This window comes from Mytilus californianus, unplaced genomic scaffold, assembly GCF_021869535.1.
Source record: "Mytilus californianus isolate M0D057914Y unplaced genomic scaffold, xbMytCali1.0.p SCAF_1, whole genome shotgun sequence".
NCBI lineage: Eukaryota > Metazoa > Mollusca > Bivalvia > Mytilida > Mytilidae > Mytilus > Mytilus californianus.
Genome location: NW_026262581.1, coordinates 111,884,559 through 111,904,473, shown reverse-complemented (window position 1 = coordinate 111,904,473; position 19,915 = coordinate 111,884,559). Strand labels below are relative to the sequence as shown.

The 19,915-nt window shown below is 32.7% G+C and overlaps 1 protein-coding gene across 2 annotated transcripts in view; it reads right to left on the bottom strand.

Moving 5' to 3' along the window:
- Positions 1 to 7,926: 7,926 nt before the first annotated feature.
- LOC127711137 (uncharacterized) overlaps positions 7,927 to 19,915 on the bottom strand; it is a 35,832-nt gene continuing 23,843 nt past the window's right edge. Inside the window, exons 6-9 of one of the 2 annotated variants that reach the window (XM_052217087.1) lie at positions 17,329 to 17,454; positions 16,771 to 17,124; positions 14,727 to 15,979; positions 7,927 to 8,291 (exon numbers count right to left, since the gene is read on the bottom strand). In XM_052217087.1, coding sequence (XP_052073047.1) covers positions 8,037 to 8,291; positions 14,727 to 15,979; positions 16,771 to 17,124; positions 17,329 to 17,454 — 1,988 coding nt within the window. In that variant the 3' untranslated portion in view covers positions 7,927 to 8,036. The remainder of the gene's footprint in view (positions 8,292 to 14,726; positions 15,980 to 16,770; positions 17,125 to 17,328; positions 17,455 to 19,915) is intronic. The other variant, XM_052217090.1, reaches the window with a different exon arrangement.

Below are 19,915 nucleotides of genomic sequence, written 5' to 3'. Positions count from 1 at the left end.
AAATCGCTGTTTGCTGTTTGCTTTACTTACAATGGTAGTTGAAATTAAAAAAAAAGAAAGGATATGTTGTAATAATACACGACACAAAACTCTTTACAAAAACAAAAGCAAATTAAATACACTTCTTTTGCAGCTCTGTATCTGAAATAAAGGTTCTGAATGTCTTCGGTTGAAGATCACAATAAAAGAGATTTAATATTGTGATAAGTAGCAGATACTATAAGATATTTACATTAAGAAATCTGTTAATCAATTTGAGGAATTTTAATTTTTGTTTTGTTTTATTAGATGAAACTATCCTTAACCCTGACAAGTTCGAGTCAGAATTATTAACGCTGACTTTAACCCTTAAAATATAAAGTATTTAAAAAACTGAGAACCTTATTTTTATGTTCTTTTTCAGATTAACAAAAAGTCATTGTTTTATATAGGCAGAGAACAAGGTAAAAGGGATTGGACAAAACTTCAAAAATCATTTTTACCCTTATTTTTGGTCTGTGAAAAAACAATGTCAAAATCTTGACATGATTTATAACAAAACCATACACGAAAAAAAAATACAACAGACAGAAACTAACTAAAACCACAGAAATACAGGCTCTTGATTAGGGGACATACACATAAAGAATTTGGTGGAGTTTATGTTTATAAATCTCGCCCTGACCTGGGAAAGAAGTGTAACAAAACAACATACAAACAAATTGTAAAAACCTGTTTGAAATGGCTTGACCAATCAAAGAGTACTCGCAAATACTTCAAAGCCAAACACAACTTATAACTTTACCATGTTCTCTCAGACATCTGATTTACGAGATTGTTATTTTTATTTTCATAGTCATAGCAGTACTTAGTTAGGTTTAAAACGCTAGATGAGTCAATCCTCATTTGTGGCAAATTCGGGTCAGAGTTATTTACGCTGACTTAAATACCAAAGACGGCCAGGTCAATACAGCAAGAATATTCCTTTTAGAAAATTTGCGTAAAACACAGAATATTCAATCACGAAAACTCATTTAGCGGTTAGAAACTGTAAATCTTTAAGTATGGAATATTAGTGTCACGGATTACAACGAATTGATGCTCCTTTCATCGTAGCCATAATCCTTTCCTCTTTTCCTCGATTGTGTAATAATCGAATACTAACCGTGAACAACAAGACGGGTGCCATTAGTGGGTTTTGTGTTGTTCATTTTTTTAGTTTTCTTTCTGTGCTGTGTAGTGTCTTGTGACTATTGTTTGTCTTTTCGTCGTTTTTTTTCCATGGGCAAGAAGAAGAAAGGCTCATTGATCACGTTTGCCCTTTTTAATGGTGGATCTTCATAGTGCAAATCTGATTCACCTTACCATTACGAGTAGTTAAATTTGAACCTAAATTTCATGCAACTACTTCGAAAAGAATTTGCGTGAGCGATTGACAAATGGAGCAATATAAATGTAAAAATATTGAAATGTGGTATGATTACCAATGAGACAACTATCCACCAAAGTCCAAAGGATGAGGATGTGAACTAGTTACACACTATACGGCCTTCAATAATGACCAAAAACTCATACCGTATAGATATAAAAAAGCTATGAAACGCCCCGGAATGACAAAATGTGAAACAATTCAAAAGAGAAAACCAACTACCTCACTTTTACTAAACAATAAGCCGGAACTTGATAGTGACAGAAATGAATCAAGGACAATCACTTGATAACAGACTCCAGACACAGGACTGTCCTATAAATGATGTTGCAGGGGTTTTTAATGTTTATGAGTGGCAGTTACCAATCCAAACCTGAGATAGTGGTGTAATAGCCCAATACAAGAGCAAACTGTAAAAATCAGTTAGTAAGAGTTTGACATCAGATCGACACTAATCACATAAACTTTAAAAAAGACAAAGGCAAAAAGTGCAGACCTAAGAGCACTCACATTTACTAAAAGCTAGTTCAAAGCAGTTTGTTTTTAAATGAATATATAATTTTTCCAAGACTAATATATATAACTATTTATAATGAATATTGAATTATGGATATGCAATTGAATTAAGTACACTTCATTTCTTCTTCTTAGGCAAAATTCCAAACGAAAACAAATGAAAACAGTATAATAGTATAGATTGACTTTTAACGGAAGGAAAACTATCTGGATTGTCTAGATTTCCTTTTTCTTTGTAAGGTTCGACGGGTTAACTATTTTTCTTCTACACTTTCTTTTAGTGATAAAGATATATTCTTCGATATACGTACTGTAAATGTTCTTACAAAGTATTCACTAGGACATCAACTAAGCCTTTACCACTGTAAAAACCAAAACTTGATATAATTTTTCCCCACAACTTGGTCGGTACCACTACCCGTGGACTATCAATCATCAAGGGAAACAGCCTCCCAGTATAGCCAGTATTTCGGTAATGGCATCATGTAAATGATACATTTTGCTAGTTAATTTCTAGTTTATAAAGTTATGTGAATACGTTAAAAAGATAGGATTGTATCTCACATAGATATTTTCGGGTTGTTGTTTGGACCAATTTGGTTTTTAAGGCCTCAAACGTTTACATACGTGTTATGAGAAGTTATATATCATTTTTAAAGGAAAAGTTTTATCTTTGTTTTGTCTTTCGATACGATACGATTTCATGATTTTTTTATTGTATCTTAACAGTATCGTTGCATAAATCTGTAGACTTTACAGTTCTTTCCTGTTTGTGAAACGATCCCTCATCTCAGAACATTTTTTCTCCCTTTCTTTGATCTATTCGCACTTTTTCAATTTCATCAACATTAATAATGTTTAAATTACAGCCTTATGACTGGTACCTAATTGACTGGAAAATTATCATTTGAGGCATACGTTACCATAAACTACAAGTCAACCTTTTCACAAATTCAAAAAGGAATAGATTTTAAACGCGTTAAGTAGTTTGTTCACCTTTTGCAAATGATAATGTCTTGAAAGGAGTGTGAATGAATTAGTTTTTGGGAGGAGTTTTTCACTTTTTAGTGGTATATTGACATTATTTTCTAATTAGAAACATGTGTGCTAATGACGTTATGTTCTCAATATGTCATGTTTATGGAAGACACCCGTATAAAAAGGAAAAGTTAATTCATAATTTACTAAATTCAGACGAAGATCAGCTAGCATAAGGTAAGACCATATAAACCAAATTATCAAACGATAACCTTTCTTCTTGGGGAAAAGAAAGAAAAAGAATAAAAAAAGCAGAATTTGATCTAGCTCAACTATTGCATCTGAAATACCAATAGCCAGAAATGTAGTCTGTAATTCAAAGTAATATGTTTTCATGTGATTTCATATTCATATATCAATCAAACATACATGAGACCAAGCAAACTGAAAATTGATGTCCAGGTTAAATAGAAACCATAAAACATTTCACCTCTGTATTGAGAAAAAAGTAAAATCACAAAAATACTGAACTCCGAGGAAAATTCAATCGGAAATTCCCTAATCACATGGCAAAATCAAATGACAAAACACATCAAACGAATGGACAACAACTGTCATATTCCTGACTTGGTACAGGCATTTTCTTTCATATCGTTATACAATTAATTTTTATTATTAACTATTTTTATAGTTCAAGAAGGTATTTTTCACGAATGAAGAAGGCACTATTTTAGATTTTCTTTTTTGTACAGAGTCATGTTGCAGCTTTTGACATTAATGGCTGTTGGTTTTACGGCTGCATCAGCCGGGAAAACCAAGTGTGTATGCCCAGGACCATACCATCCAATGACGTTATTTGACTTTTCAGACTTTTGTAAGTAGTAAATCTATTGTATAGAGCTTACTTGGTACGCTCTTTATCCAAAAGAAACCGAAAACAATATTCCAAACAAGAATTAAACAGAACAGCTGGTTTAAAAAAAATGATAAAATGAGGCAAAAACGAGGAAATAAATGAATTAAGACGATAGATTGAAATAAAACTAAACAATAGGTCGAACTAGTTCGATGTCATCTTCGCCTTTTTGAGTGCATAGAACTATTTCGTGACTTATTAACCGCGTATATTCATTATTTTCAAACACTATGTTTTATTACATTTTATTTACGTTTATATTTATATAGGCATCAAAGGAACTGTTAAAGTGAAGAAACAAGTGTGGATTGATGATGCACCTCATGGTAAAGATTTGGAAAATAAAAGGCATGACAACAAATACAGCGTGTATGTCAAAAAAGTGCTGAAGGTAAGGACCTTAAACTTTAAACTTGGCACGATGGCAACATTTTTCTGATGGTCTGTACGATTGAAATATATTGGTTTATTCAATATTCTTCTTTTGATGTTTTGGTTTCGATATTTCTATAATATATAAGTGTCTTTCACACAGAGGTTACATTTGTTGCTGAAAAAATATTTAATCCAAGTAATCTAGGAAATTAAAAGTAAAAATTTCTAGGATTTAAAGCTGATTATTTATATAATTCCAAGAAATCTTTCGAACGGGGGGCTGTTTTGGACGATTATAACAAACGGGCCATTTTGCATCAATCAGTACATACTGATGAAAGATATTTGTTTTCCGAATTATTTGCTGATATTTGTGGGTTTTTTTCTAATATTTATTTTAGTTAATTTTGGTATCGTTGTACACTTTTCTAAAACAACGTCTGAAATTCAGCTGAACAAAAATAGATTTGCAAATTTTCGAGAAATGGAGGGGTTGTACCTAACTGCTTTCAACTCACCTCATTTTGTGCCTGTGCGAAGTCAAGTTACCTGGACTATGTGTTGTTCATTGTTTGTTTTTTCCTGTTTTTGCGTCTTTTTTTATCCTTTTTGAGTTAGGTGTTGATGGCTGATGTTCTCTGCTGTGATGTCCCAAAGTTTTGGTAATTCCTGTTCATGATCCATTTTGTGTATTATCAATAAAAATAAAAAAAAAAAAAAAAAAAAATAGAACGCCGAAAAGAACTCTCGTGACATATACTAATAAATGATAAGGACAATATCCTGTAACTGTATGAGCTATTTGTTTGGAGAATAGATCATTTTGAAATATTTAAAAGAACGACCGACACATTTCACTGTACAAAAAAGTTTGTGACTGATAATAAGTTTTTGGGAATCAATTCAAAACATAAGCCTTTTATTTCATATGGTAGATGAATTCCCCTAAATTTATTCCACACTAGTTTAAAAAAGGTCTCCAATCATTACTTAAATTAACAGCATGGAAGCTACAAGTGTTTACTAAGAGGTTGTGATGTATTTGAACATGGAACTACATGTAAATATCAAATTATCTCCAAAATATATAAATGGGGCATTGTTAACCGAAACAAAAAACATATCGGAAGTAACGCTATACATGGTCTCATGCAAGTCAGGAGTCTGTAATTAAATGTTTGTCGTTTCTTGCTGTATATCATTTTTGTTTTCCGTTTGTTGTTTTGTACGAACATTTACTAAAATTTACATCATTTGGTCTCTAGTGGATAGTTGTTTCATTGGAAATCATACCACAGCACCTTATTGTATAAAGTAAAAAAGAAAAATAACAAAAATACCGAACTCCAAGGAAAATTCAAAACGGAAAGTGCAAAAAAAAAGCTCAAACACATCAAACGATTGGAAAACAACTGTCATATTCCTGACTTGGTACAGGCATTTCCTTATGTAGAAAATGGTAGATTAAACCTAATCCATTTTGGTAATATATATAGTTCAAAGAACAGAAGATACCAAGGGGGTTAATAAAAACCCACAAGTCGAAGACAAACAGCATAGCCAAAAGCAAAACGACGAAAAGACAGTCAAAAAGCTACAAATGTTTACAAAGGAAACTAAAGATTTAGCAAGAAGAACCCAATCAAAAATCGGTGGTGAACTCGGGTGCTTCCGACGGTAATCGGTTCCTGCTCCACTAGTGGATTACGTCGTGCTGCTGTTAGCAAGTAAAAATACGGTGATAAGTCAAACTCGGTGATGTCACAATAGAGACAAGAGGACAGGATTCTGGTGACAATGAAACATATCCATTGTCATCCGAAATATAGAGATTGTAGTCTAAAAATTTATGACGACGTTCGTGAAAATTTGGATTGAATGACTTCAAGTTTATATTTAAAAACCTTGGTTCAATAGCTTCCTTGTAAGCAGCTTCCTAATTCAACGCTTAATAACGTTTTGTTTTATTCAATTATTGGTATATTTAATACTGTTGATGCTTATATTTTACATTCAAATCTAAACAGTTTTCATTAACATTCGAATTATGACTCCATGAGTGAAACAAATTATACGGAAATTCAACATACCTCTTTTTGAGACAACGATAGTTCAATGAGTTTAAATGTCCTTTTGGTATCTTTCGCCTCTCTATTTCAAGTAAATTCATGCTTTTGCTTTTCATTTTGAAACAGGGCCCATGTGAAAAGAATACAACCATGCAAATTTTGTCAAAGGGATGTACCAGTTATTGTGGTATGAACTTAAAAGTAGGACAAACTTATCTTCTATGTGGTATGTATATTATTGACACCACAACTGCTATTCTTTACCTTTCGGTTATATATATTTTTTCTTAGTAAATATTCAGTACCAAATCAAACAAGTATTGTTTGAAAAGAAAGACAATAACACTATGTTCTTCACTTGTGCCCCAAAAACAAACTTCATCAATTTCGATAAAAGCTACAACCTATATGCAGTTATGAATGAACTTATGTACGCTGTAAACGTTAAGTCGGGGGGAAACGTTAAATTAACATGTTTTCGTAGTATGAAACCCCTATCCCGACGACAAGATTTAATATTGGATACAGTCCCTCTACTCAAATATAGTTTTACCGCAAACGGAGGACAACCTTTTATAAGCAATCTTTTCACAGCACTCTTCTATTTTTCATTTAAATGTAAGTATTAAAAACGACGATCAATATCGGCTCAAGAAATAAAAATAAATGGGTAGTTATTGTATACTTACTACAAAGAATGATAACAGACTCCGGTTTTTATTTATCACACTCCGATCAACTACACTGTTCATTTTGTATGGTAGAATTGAAATGACCCGTTGAAATCTTTCTATTTTTGCGATTAGGCACCATGATTGGTAATGACTACTGGATCAATAAATGTGGATTTAATAAGAAATGGACAAAAGTGACACCACACCAACATAATGCAATGAAATACAGATATAGACAACAGTCTGGGTGTATGGTATGTCCATTTTGAATAGACTTTCAATAATAATCTGTTCATGCTAAAGTATTTACACATATTTATGATATTATCTTGATTTTTACTCAATTGAACTAAAAGTCTTAATACCCGTTTTTATAGACATGTTTGGTTTAATCTAATTAAAAAAGGTAGTAGCTAGAAGCACGAAAGTGCAGTCAGATTATATAGATGCTTCATTATAATTTCATTTTTTCTAGGAAAAATGCCAGATGAATCCTAAGAAGCCAAAGCATTGTTACTTCAATTATGCAACATGCCAAAGAAAATATTATGGATATAAATACCATAAAGGAATAGGTTACGAGTGTGATTGGTATATCGGCAAAGGAGGAGGCTTTAAAAAATGCTGTGATGGCAAGGATCCATACTATACACGATGAACAACAGCCTTATTCTAAAATAATTAAAATAAATTGAACACAAAATTATGATTGTGTTATCCTTATGTAATGTGTTTTGCTCATTTCGCAAGCAAAATATAACTCTTGTCAAAAAAAGTTTTTTTTAGATATGGCTTATCATTAAAAAAAAATCTTCTAACAATATATTCATTATTTTGTTCAATGTCTTATAATATCCAAACATACATGAAAATACAGTATACTTATAAAAAAAATCTATTAAACACTCAAAAAGGATTACGTTTAGAACAAAAAGTCTGGCGAGACAAACACTATACTTCAGTATATAATATTTTTGAAGAAAACACTCCTGAGACATCAGTTTTTTTTATGGCTAAAACATTTGTCAGAGATCTATTATAGTTCATGGAATTATGTAATTTTCATCTACACATTCCCAATTTCACTATTCTCACAATTTTTAGAATTTGGTATCTTCTGTTGTATCTGGATGTTCGGTAGTTTCCAGTTCACTGATTGGGATAACATATCCATCACTACTGTCATGTAAGGAAGCAGTTGTTGCTGAACCTATATCAATTGTTTCTAAAGATAAACGCAAGGAATCTTTTTCTGTCATTTGATTTTCGTCATCAAGGATATCTTCATCAGGAACAGGGTTTTCCAAAAACAAACTTTTACGTGGATGTGACGTCATGAGCAAGTCTTTCTCGCACTGCAAAAGAGGAATGAAAGTGATTCGTAAGAAAGTGATATAACAAACATCTATTTATCAGGAACAGGGTTTCCAAAAACAAATTTTTACGTGGATTTGACGTCATGAGCAATTCTTTTAGTCGTTTTAATTTTTTACCTGTTGTCTGTTTTTATCATACTTTTGAATTTAGATTGCCCCCTGGTTTCTTCTCCCTCTTTTATACAACATAAAATTCAATATATTAAGTGATGTGATTTGTCTTTATTTTTGCTTAAATTTAATTTAAGGGTAAATTGTAGACGAGACATGTTTATCTAATTCAGAATAGAGAATGGAATGTGTCAAAGAGACAACAATCCAAACAAAGAGCAGAAAACAAACCAAGGCCACCTATGGGTCTTCAATGCAGCTAGATTATTTTAGTTTCTGTTGGACTAAGAGTCCCCTGTTCTTACTATTAAACTAAGGTACTAAAATATACTCTGAATTAACAAATATTTTGTCTTTAAAATATATATGAAACATTACTCATCCTTTGTATTACTAACTGAAAAGGAGAGATATTCGTCCCTCATACCACCCTTTTAAAATAATTTCTAAATGAAAATAACCCAAAGTGAAATCATAACGAGAAAAAATTGCATCATTATAGTAATTTACTTGTGCCGTCATAGATGTGGATAATTTCGTTAAAACCTGGGTTTTTTTTTCATAATTTCGCAACCTTTATGACAATTTTCTGAAAAGTTGACAGTTGCGACACCTCTCACCCACAAATATTTTTGCCGAAATATTATTTATTCACCATATATTCTTTACTTTTCAATCAAACTTTCAATGGGCGAGGGGGGCGCTACATATGAAATCATGAAAATGGTTCTAAAAAAAAAGTGGCAGATTTCTAGAATAGTTGACTGAAATAAAATCTGTGCATATTTTAGGCTAATATATTTTTAAAAATGAAGAAGATATACTTTCTTTTATTAAACTTTCAAAAATAAAACACTTATTAATTTATACACATTTTAAATTACTCAAATAATCGAATTTAAAAAAATACCCCTTTACAGGGCCGTTTATTTGGGTTACTGGGCTCTACTCCTTTATGTCAGCAATGCATCGTCAATTAAATTATCTCGACTTACCAACTTATATATATATTTCGATGATAAAATAAATTTAAACACCACTTTTGGCCTTCTTCCAACCGGCCGTAAAAGTCTTGCCAAAGAGGGGTCTCCGTTTGGCTGTGTGGGATGTATTATAATAAATACTCAGCCACGTCCGTTATGAATGCGGGCGTTAAATTCGCTTCCTCAAGTAGAGAAACCTATGAAATAAAACTTTTTGAAATTGGACTTTTACCTATTATGGTCCAATATCCAAAAATAAATACACGATTAGATTCAGCATATCATAGAACCCCAATAATTTTAATTTTTGATGAAATCAAACAAAGTTTAATTTTGGACCCTTTGGACCTTAATGTAGACCAATTTGATAACAGGCCCCAAAATAAAAAATCTACGTACACGGTTAGATTCAGCATATCAAAGAACCCTATAAATTCATTTTTTGTTGAAATCAAACAAAATTTTATTTTGGACCCTGATTTTGACCAACTTGAAAGCTGGGCCCAAAATCAAAAATCTAAATACATGGTTAGATTCAGCATATCAATGAACCTCTTATATTCATTTTTTGTTAAAATCAAATAAATTTTAACTTTGGACCCCAATTTGGACCAACTTGAAAACTGGGCCCAAAATCAAAAATTTTGATACATGTTTAGATTGAGCATATCAAAGAACCCCTTGAATTCATTTTTTGTTAAATCAAACAAAGTTTAATTTTGGACCCTTTGGACTTTAATGATGACCAATTTGAAAACCGGTCCCAAAATCTAAATACACGGTTAGATTCGATATATCAAAGAACAGCAATAATTCAATTTTGATGAAAACAAACAAAAAAGTTTAATTTTTGACCCTTAGAACTTAAAATGGGCCAATTCAAAAACTGGGCCAAATACCAAATTCTAAATACATGGTTAGATTCGGAATATAAAAGAACCCCAAGAATTCAAGACTTTGAATTAAACCCCCATTGAAATTGGTCAAGAAAACAATCAATTTATACAAAATATTACAAAAGTATTGTTTTGGGCCCCTTTTTCCTAAATCGTAAGTGTCATAACCCCTAAAATCAATCCCAACCTTCCTTTTACGGTATGAAACTTTGTGGTACAATTTCAAAGCGATTCATAGACTTATACTCAAGTTATTGTCCAGAAACCAGAAAATCCTAGTTTTTCTGGCCCCTTTTCGGCCCCTAATTCCTAAACGGTTTGGGCCATGACCCCAAAAATTAATCTCAACTTTCTTTTGAGGTATATAACCTTGTGGTAGATTTCATAGAGATCCATACTCATATACACAAATTATTGTCCTGAAACATGAAAAATGCTAGTTTTTGGCCCCTTTTTGGCCCTTAATTCCTAACAGCTAGAACAATAACCCCCACAAATAAATCCCAACCTTCCTATTGTGGTATAAAACCTAGTGCTAAAATTTAATAGAGATCCATACACTTATGATCAAGTTGTTGTATGTGAACCAGAAAAATAATTGTTTTTGTTGGCTCTTTTTGGTCCCTAATTACTTAACTAAAGGCAACAGTAGTATACCGCTGTACAATAGTCATAAATCGATTAAGCGAAAACAAATCCGGGTCACAAACCAAAACCGAGGGAAACACATCAACTATAAGAGGAAAACAACGGAACAACAGAAACACTGAACTGATACAAAAACAAACACCAACATACATAGAAACGGACTATTTGATAACAACTGCCATATTCCTGACTTGATACCGGACATTTAAAGAAAAAATGGCGGGTAGAACCTGGTTTTATGGCTATCCAAACCTCCCGCTTCTATGGCAATGTTAAAAATACAGCTAAAATGACAACATTACGTGACAGGAATACAGTAAAAACAAGCATTCTGTGAGTATTGTATGGTAATACATAGTCCCCTACCGGTTACAAATTCATTGTAATGAAACGAAATTCTAACTTGATCTATAACTTGTCATGGTGTAAACTACATAAAAATATCAAGTCAAAATCTTCAAGAACTTTTGAAAACTGATTATTTAAGTGAATTTTCTATGTCCAAAGACCATAACTCTGCACAAAATTATCAGATTGGAACAAAATTCCAACTTGATCTGTAACTTGTCATAATAAAACTATATACTAATTATCAAATCAATATCTTCAAGGATGACAAACAAACCTACCACTAAATTTACCAAAGAAAAGGAAAAAAATCCAAAATGTCATTTTGTCTATTTTTAAAAATGAGTTAGTACTCTTTGAACAGAAATCTACTAATTAATAAGTATTTCATCAAAAATTTAATTCTAGGGAAAGGGCTTTAACTGAACAAAGAGAAAAGCTAAAATCTGAAAATTGAACTTGACCTGTAACTTGTCATGATAAATCAATAAACCAAATATCAAATGAATATCTTCAAGCACGAAGAAAAAAGGGTCTGGAAAACTGATTTGCCGGACTGACAAATGGACAGACAGACAGACAGACGGACAGACAGACAGACGGACGGACGGAGTGCAAACCTAAAGTCCCCTTCGACTTCGTCGGTATGGGACTAATAAACGCAAGAACACTCAGGACAGAGAAATACATAAATAAATAATATAATAGTACATCACAACATGTAAACCACAGAATAACAAAATACACCTCCCATTGATTTACGACAGTTCATCAGTACACCACAATAGAATTATGAACTGAGCGTCACACGAATGTATCAACGCCACAAAAAGTGACGTCACAGGGAATTTCTAAAAATAGAATATATATAATTGGGATTAAGATTATTTAACAGCTACGACAATAACCCCCAAAATCAATTCCAACCCTCCTATTGTGGTATGGAACCTTGTGCTAAAATTTCATTCAGATCCATAAAGGCCGTACTTTGACCTATATTTGTTTACTTTTTACACATTGTGACTTGGATGGAGAGTTGTCTCATTGGCACTTATACCACATCTTTTTATTTCTACTTATACTCTAGTTATTGTCTGCGAATTAATTTATTCAATTCAGTCTATGAACCAGTAAAAATGCTTGTTTTTGGTCCCTTTTTGGCCCCTAATTACAAAATGGCTACGACAATACCCCCGAAAAATCAATCCGAACCTTTTTATTGCCGTATGGAACCTTGTGCTAACATTTCATAGATATCCATAACCTTATACTCAAGTTATAGTCTCCCAATATTTTTCTTCCATTTGTCACAAACTTATCTACAACTAATCTATTAATGTAAACAACTTTATCTATTGTGATGAAATATATTATTTAATAAATAGATAGATAATTATCTTAAAATAACCCACTAAAAATACTCTTATTAAGATGTAACATAACATGATGTAAGGCAAAACAGTATTTAAAAACTTTACTTACCTATACTTTCACTTAAACAGTTGGACAAAGGTCTATTTTAATTTCAAATGGAATATTCAACCATAAGAAATCATTTCATAAATGTTAACAATCTTTAAAAAGAACACAATGCATAACACAATAATCATTAAAATTAATATATCTGAATCAGCAAAATCTATTTTCAACTATGACTCAACTTAAAATTTCTATCAATTGTGCAATACATCTATGAATTTAGAGTCTGATTAAATATCTAATATAGCATAGTTTCTGACACAGAATGAATGTGGTCTATGTACTTAAATAATTTAAAATTGGACATTTACCAGTTATGGTCCAATATCCAAATTCTAAAACATGGTTGGAATTAATTATTAAACGGTTTAGGTTATGACCCCCCCCAAAAATCAATCAAAACTTTCCTTTGGAGGTATGGAACCTTGTGGTAAAATTTCAAAGAAATCTATACTTTTCTACACAAATTATTGTCCTGAAACATGAAAAATGCTTGTTTTTGGCCCCTAATTACTAAACAGCTACGACTATAATCCCCAAAATAAATCCAAACCTTCCTGTTGTGGTAAAATTTAATACAGATCTATACACTTATACTCAAGTTATTGTCTGTGAACCAGACAAATAATTGTTTTTGTTAGTCCCTTTTGGGCCCCTGATTCCTAAACAGCTATAACAATAACCCCAAGAATTAATCCCAACTTTTCTGTTGTGGTGTGGAAACTTGTGCTAAAATTTAATAGATATATATATACACTTATACTCAAGTTTTTCTCCATGAACCAGCCAAATAATTGTTTTGGCCCCTTTCTGTTCCCTTATTACATAACAGCTACTACATTAACTCCAAAAATCAATCCAAACCCTACTATTGTGGTATGGAATCTTGTGCTAAAATTTCATACAGATCCATACTCTTATACTTAAGTTATTGTCTGTTAACCAATTTTATTTTCTATGAACCAGTAAAACTGACCTTTTTTACCCCTAATTACAAAACCGCTAAGGCAATTACCCCAAAAACAATCCCAACCATCCTTTAGTGGTATGGAAACTTGTTCTAAAATTTCATAGAGATCCATACACTTACACTCAAGTTATTGTCTGCGAAACCAAAATGTCTTCAGACGCAGACGCAGACATAACGCCATAACATAATACGAACGCAAAAAAAATTGCGGTCGTATAAAAAAACAAATATGACAGACTGCAATCAAAGACAACCACTTGACAAAACATATACCGGGTCTGCACCTGCGTCTCTGCGTGCAGTTGATTGAGGTTACATATATACTGGAGCATAACTGGCCATTCCCTTTTACTGAAGCCAAGAAAACTTTGACAAAAAGTTTTCTTGTACAATGGGTATTATAAAATATATAACTATCACCAAACAGGAAGTGGCTAAATGGCGGATGTAAAAATTGCTTACTCGTTACAACTTAAAACTATCAAGCTGCAGACCAAATATCAAAGCATTCCCTTCAGTAAGAGCCATGAAAAGTTTAACGAAAATTTTCATTGAACAATGAGAGTTATAAAATTTCAAATTATCGGCAAACAGCAAGCGAATGCACGTCGGATGTAAAAAAGTTGCCTATTCGCTTTTACTGAACATTATCAAGGTGCAGACCAAATATTAAACCATTCCCCTATCAGAGAAGCCATGAAAACTTTGACCAAAATTTTCCTTGTGCAATGAGTGTTGTAAAAAGTATCGGCAAACAGGAAGCAGTTTCATGACGGATGTAAAAATTGCTTATTAGCTACAACTGAACATTGTCAAGCTGCAGACCAAATATTAAATCGTTCCCTTATAAAGAAGCCAAACAAACTTTGACGAAAGCTTTCTTTCTTTCGGACGGACGGAGTCGAGCGGTTACTAGACAGGTAAATATATATATATATGATATCAGTAAAAGATTAAAAATTAATATATAAATACATACTTTCGTATAATACTCCTCTTGTCGGCATGTCCAACTTCTTGACTGTACTTTCCGTCGTATACAGATATAACCACAAATAACACATACAATACATACTACACTTATAACTATGATAATGATAAATAGTCCAAGATTTTCTACAAATATACTTTTTGCACGCGGGGTAGTCGAGTTAACTGTAGTTGTATTATTCCAAACAGAGTCCAATGAACTTTCTCTGATAGTTGAACTGCTTCTTTTTTGTACAAATAAACTAGGTTTTGTTAATGTTGTAGAAAAATGTGAAATCCGAGAAGAAAACGATGACTGCAATTTGGCAAGCGACAAAGTCTTTTCTGAAGAAATCGAAGGCAATGGAAAGTGCCTCTCTGTATGAATTTTATTTTCAGAAAAAACTACATTCTCTTCGTACGTCAAATGATTCATAACCGATGATGCGTATGTAGCACTGGATAACTGATACATGCTGTCTTTTGTTTGATAATGTACATTGTCTCCATTGGATATGCGAGACTGGTATTTACGTGCACGAACTGTTGGTGTTATTGGGTCAGATACATCCTTCCGCTCTGCTGATTCCGAAAATAGTGAACTATCGACAGATATCGAGTAATTCCAGTTATCTGTTTGTATGCTGCTTAGACTAACTGTTTGATTTGAATTTTGACCAGAAGTGGTTGAAATTACAGTTTTCTGAGACGCTGCATTCAGTAAAGTTAGTGCCTCATTTTCAGTCCTTAAAGATGCATCGGCATTTGAACTAGAACTATCAAATAGAAGCAGTTGAAAATGTGAATTGGCTGACGAAGATAAAGGAGAGCCAAATAAAATTGATGAAGTTGATGACTCTAAAAGAGAATTTCTTTTAATTTCCATGTAAGTTTCACCCGATGGTACATTTTGTGTTGATGAAAATATTGGCTGATCTAAAGACAAAACTGCAATATTTGTTGGCAGAAATGTAATTGATGAAGTTGGATGAATATTTCTCGAATTCGTCCCTGTGGAAGACAACACGTTTTGTGACAGTGATGATGATAATATAGTCTGAGTTTTTAAGCTTTTAAAGGACTGAACTTCACTTCTAGATGTTGAATACAATGGTATTTTTGACGACGATAGTTTGTTAGGATTAGATGGAAGCTCTGGAGACTGAACAGTAGTTCTAGCTGTTGTATGTAATCCGCGACGGTCGTTTCCCCTAATTGGAAAGGTGTAAGTTATCGGCGTATGTCTTGTGGTACGAAAAATTCCTAAAACAAATGAGGCGTCATTCTGAATTTGATATAACTTTTCCATTCATAAGAAAACAAATAGTAGCTGACATAGATTTCAAAATATTAAAATGCTTTACTTAGTCTCTTATTTTTCTGCTGCTTAATTTTTATAAGCAGACTCCTTCGACTTCAGCAGAGAATGGTTATAAAAATTTCTTTGGTTACCTTTGTTAAGTGCATGATAAAACGTATGAAATATGCTGTGGTATAATTTGATGTAACCCAAATGCTGTTGTCAATCACAATTCTTCATTAGTAATATTACACCAAAGTTTTCGATGAAAACAAGTTGTAAATGTTTTCCTCTTAATATCGGAAATATGAACTCAAACTCGTCCAAGACATTGCTAATATAAACCTATGATATAAGTTTCATAAAAATCTGGCAAGAATTGTACAAATGAGAGCGCTAACGATGCTATTTTCAATACAATTAATGTTTCCAAGGGGCATAACTCTTTTAAAAATAATTGATCGGCACTGATTTTCGAACTCATCCAAGACATTGCTCATATAAACCTATGATATAAGTTTCATAAAAATCTGGCAAGAATTGTACACGTGAGAGCGCTAACCAAACCAGACGGACGGACGGACGCCCGATATTTCTCATGCAACATGTTGCCCAGGGGACAACAAGACAATAGCAATGGAGAAGTTGATAAATAATTTCCTGTTTATATCTTGTTGATTTTAAGATTTTTTAGATAACATGTGTCACGATAACGCTCGGAGTTTTATGTTTGTGGTATGAAAAATGACATTACCTTGGGTAGAAGTCCTATCGCTATGATTTGGGGTTCTATGTGTGCCACTTTGCATATTTGTACCCCAACTGCTTGTTCTTATCTCGGCATTTGTTAGATAAGTTGTGTGAGAAGTTTGGACTTCGAAATGCTTAACCGTTGTTGGATGAAAACTTAACATTGTTTCAAGATTGACACTTTGGGAAGTTGTAGAATCGATAGTTTTGGTTTTTTGAGGATTGATACTGTAAGCTGTTGAAGGACTGATAATGTTGGTTGATAATTCACTATAGGATGCCTGTCGACAGTCTTCTGATTTTACTGCACATCTACCATTGCCACACTTGTAAGAACCTTCTGGACAATAGTTGACAGCTGGAGTAGCAAACAAATAAATATACATTATTTGCAGTTTTGCGGTATGGAGAAAATGAAGTCTCGCTTTTTATTGTAAAATCTTGAATTAACTGAATTTGAGTAAACAACGAAAGTAAAATGACGATTTTCAAGCACAGAAATGTGAGATATATAATAATTTAGAAATAGAAATACAGAAAATGACGAGAAATATTTTCTTACGTGGACAGTGTATTTCATCTGACCGATCAATACAGTTGAACTCATTATCGCATCTGGAGGCATTGTGGTAGCATTCTTTGTTGTCTCGACAGGGGAAGTATCCATCGTTACAAGTTATAGGTTGATCTGCAAATAAATTTGATTAACATTATGATTGTGTAACACTTATAGTCAGATTTATGCAAGTTTTAAGACAGTATTCAGTTTCTAGATGTTCGTTTGATGAAACAGTTATAACTGAATTTTAGTCATGATGTAGGAAGTCTTATTGAAATAAAATAGGAAACAATTGATGAGAAAAATGTACCATTATTAATAAGAATTATTATATTCCAATTATAAACTAGTTAATATAGCAATTAGTATCTTGTGATCTTGTGGAGGATCAAATCAAGGTGGCCCAAGCCCCTAACCCATTATAGTCGATAATTTGTGTTTTAAGTACTGATTATTGAATGATATCCTTATAGGCTAAATGTTCCGGTTCTCTTTTGAAGATCCTTTATCTGCCATGTATATCATTTTCTAACAGTAATGTGTTGGTTTACAACGATCGTAAATCGCACTTTCACCTGATTTTGTCGGATAATGCATTATAAACAAATACTAAAACTAAATTGATGCACACTACACGTGATTTTGAGATAAATTTCACCAAGTACTGTCGATACTTACGCATAGATTAACATGAAAATTAGTAATGATAATAAATTGCAATAAAAAACATATTCTCAATCAGATTATGCCTAATACTGATGCATATAAACTCATTAAATACAGCACCTGTTATAGTTTCTGTTGTCTTTATTTTTAAAATATAGAAACAAGTTAATTTTACATTTAAATCACAATCATGTTCTCATTTAGAGGCTTCTTTTCTTTGTAATACTTAAATGGCTATTATTATAGCCTAATTTAGCTGCAGTATATTTGGCAAGTAACTGTTCAGGCGTATGGGGGAAACCTCTCGCCTTTCCCCATTGTTTTACCCTTAAACGTAAAACTAATGCATGAAAGGCTATTCATTGTATTCTTTTGATTTATTTTTTATCATCTTTATATAACAATAACAACAATATACTAAGTAATAAATAAATACCGCTCACCTGATATTATAATCATTTAATGCCGATATCAGTGCGACATGTTTCTCTGGAATAACCCTTATTGTAATATTATTTGATAATGTCTAGCACTTGCATCCTTTTTGATACAGGTAAATGCATCTTCTGTATTTTAGAATTGGTTTCTTTTTTCCCCCCGTTACTTTATTGGATGTAAAAGCTTTGTATGAAGCACTGAATTTCTAAAAAACACTATCAACATTTCACGTTACATTCCAATAAACTTAAAAGGAAACGTTTATTTCTTACAATTAAATGTGTATGTTGAAACCAGGAAATCACGAGTAAAATCAAGATACTGCTCCACTTGTGACAGACGTCGTGTTGCACATGGCAAGTAGAAATTCGGTAATAAGTTTCATTCCGCGAAGAAAAGAATTCGAGAGTGTGGTTATTATAATCGGAACATATTCGTTTTAGTATGTGACACATATATTCCATGAAGATCAATCAAATCATGATGGGGTCTGTAAAACTGTCGGAGAGATGACTTCAATGTCACTACTAGGAAACCCTGGTTCAATGACTCCTTATAAGCAGCAACATTTTTCAAGGGAATATCGTATAAACTGGGAGATATATACTTCTAATGCAGGCGCTGCTAGAGTGTTGCTACACAACATAGAAAGTTCACTATAATCCAAAAAAACCTGATTTTATCACTTATTGTCGATTTCTAGATGAAAATCAAGTTATATTGCAAGCTTAATTTTATCTTTGGTCTCCTTTATTTCAATTTCGTTGAGATAAATGCGTTCAACATATTCACCAAATTTTGAATTATTTATTGACTAACATTTACTTACATAAGGAACACGAGGGGTGCCACATTTGGGGAGCAGGATCTGCTTACTGTACCGGAGCACCTGAGATCACCGCCGATTTTCGGTAGTGTTTGTGTTGCTCAGTCTTTATTTTTCTTTGTTGTTTTTTGTGTACTGGTGTATGTTTTTTCGTCGTTTTTCGTTTTTTTGCCATGGCACTGTTGGTTTCTTTTCGATTTGTGAGTTTGAATATCCTTTTGGTATCTTTCGCCTCTCTTTTATTGAGGTGACATCATGTTAAAGGATAATGCTAGCTACTTTTCATTCTTCCTGATAAGCTCCTGTATAATATTTTTTCGTATGAATAAATAAATATGTAGGAATAGTACTTTACCGATGTTTAAATCTCATAAATCGATTAAATGACGAATTAAGTTAACAAATAAAAACTGAGTGAATATCATGACCTTCAAAAGAAGCGAGACTGTGGCGTTGGCAGGGTAAGCGTCTCCTGATATGCATGCATCACCTGTCATGCAAATCCACAAGGTCAAATCAGTCAAAACGTCACCATGGGGAGTTGGACATGATCGGATAATTACAAAAGAGACGGCTATTCTGGTACCTAAAGGTCCAAGACTGCAAAAACATGTCACTAGTGAGTTGATACATACACATATCGTATCGGCCTTCTAATTC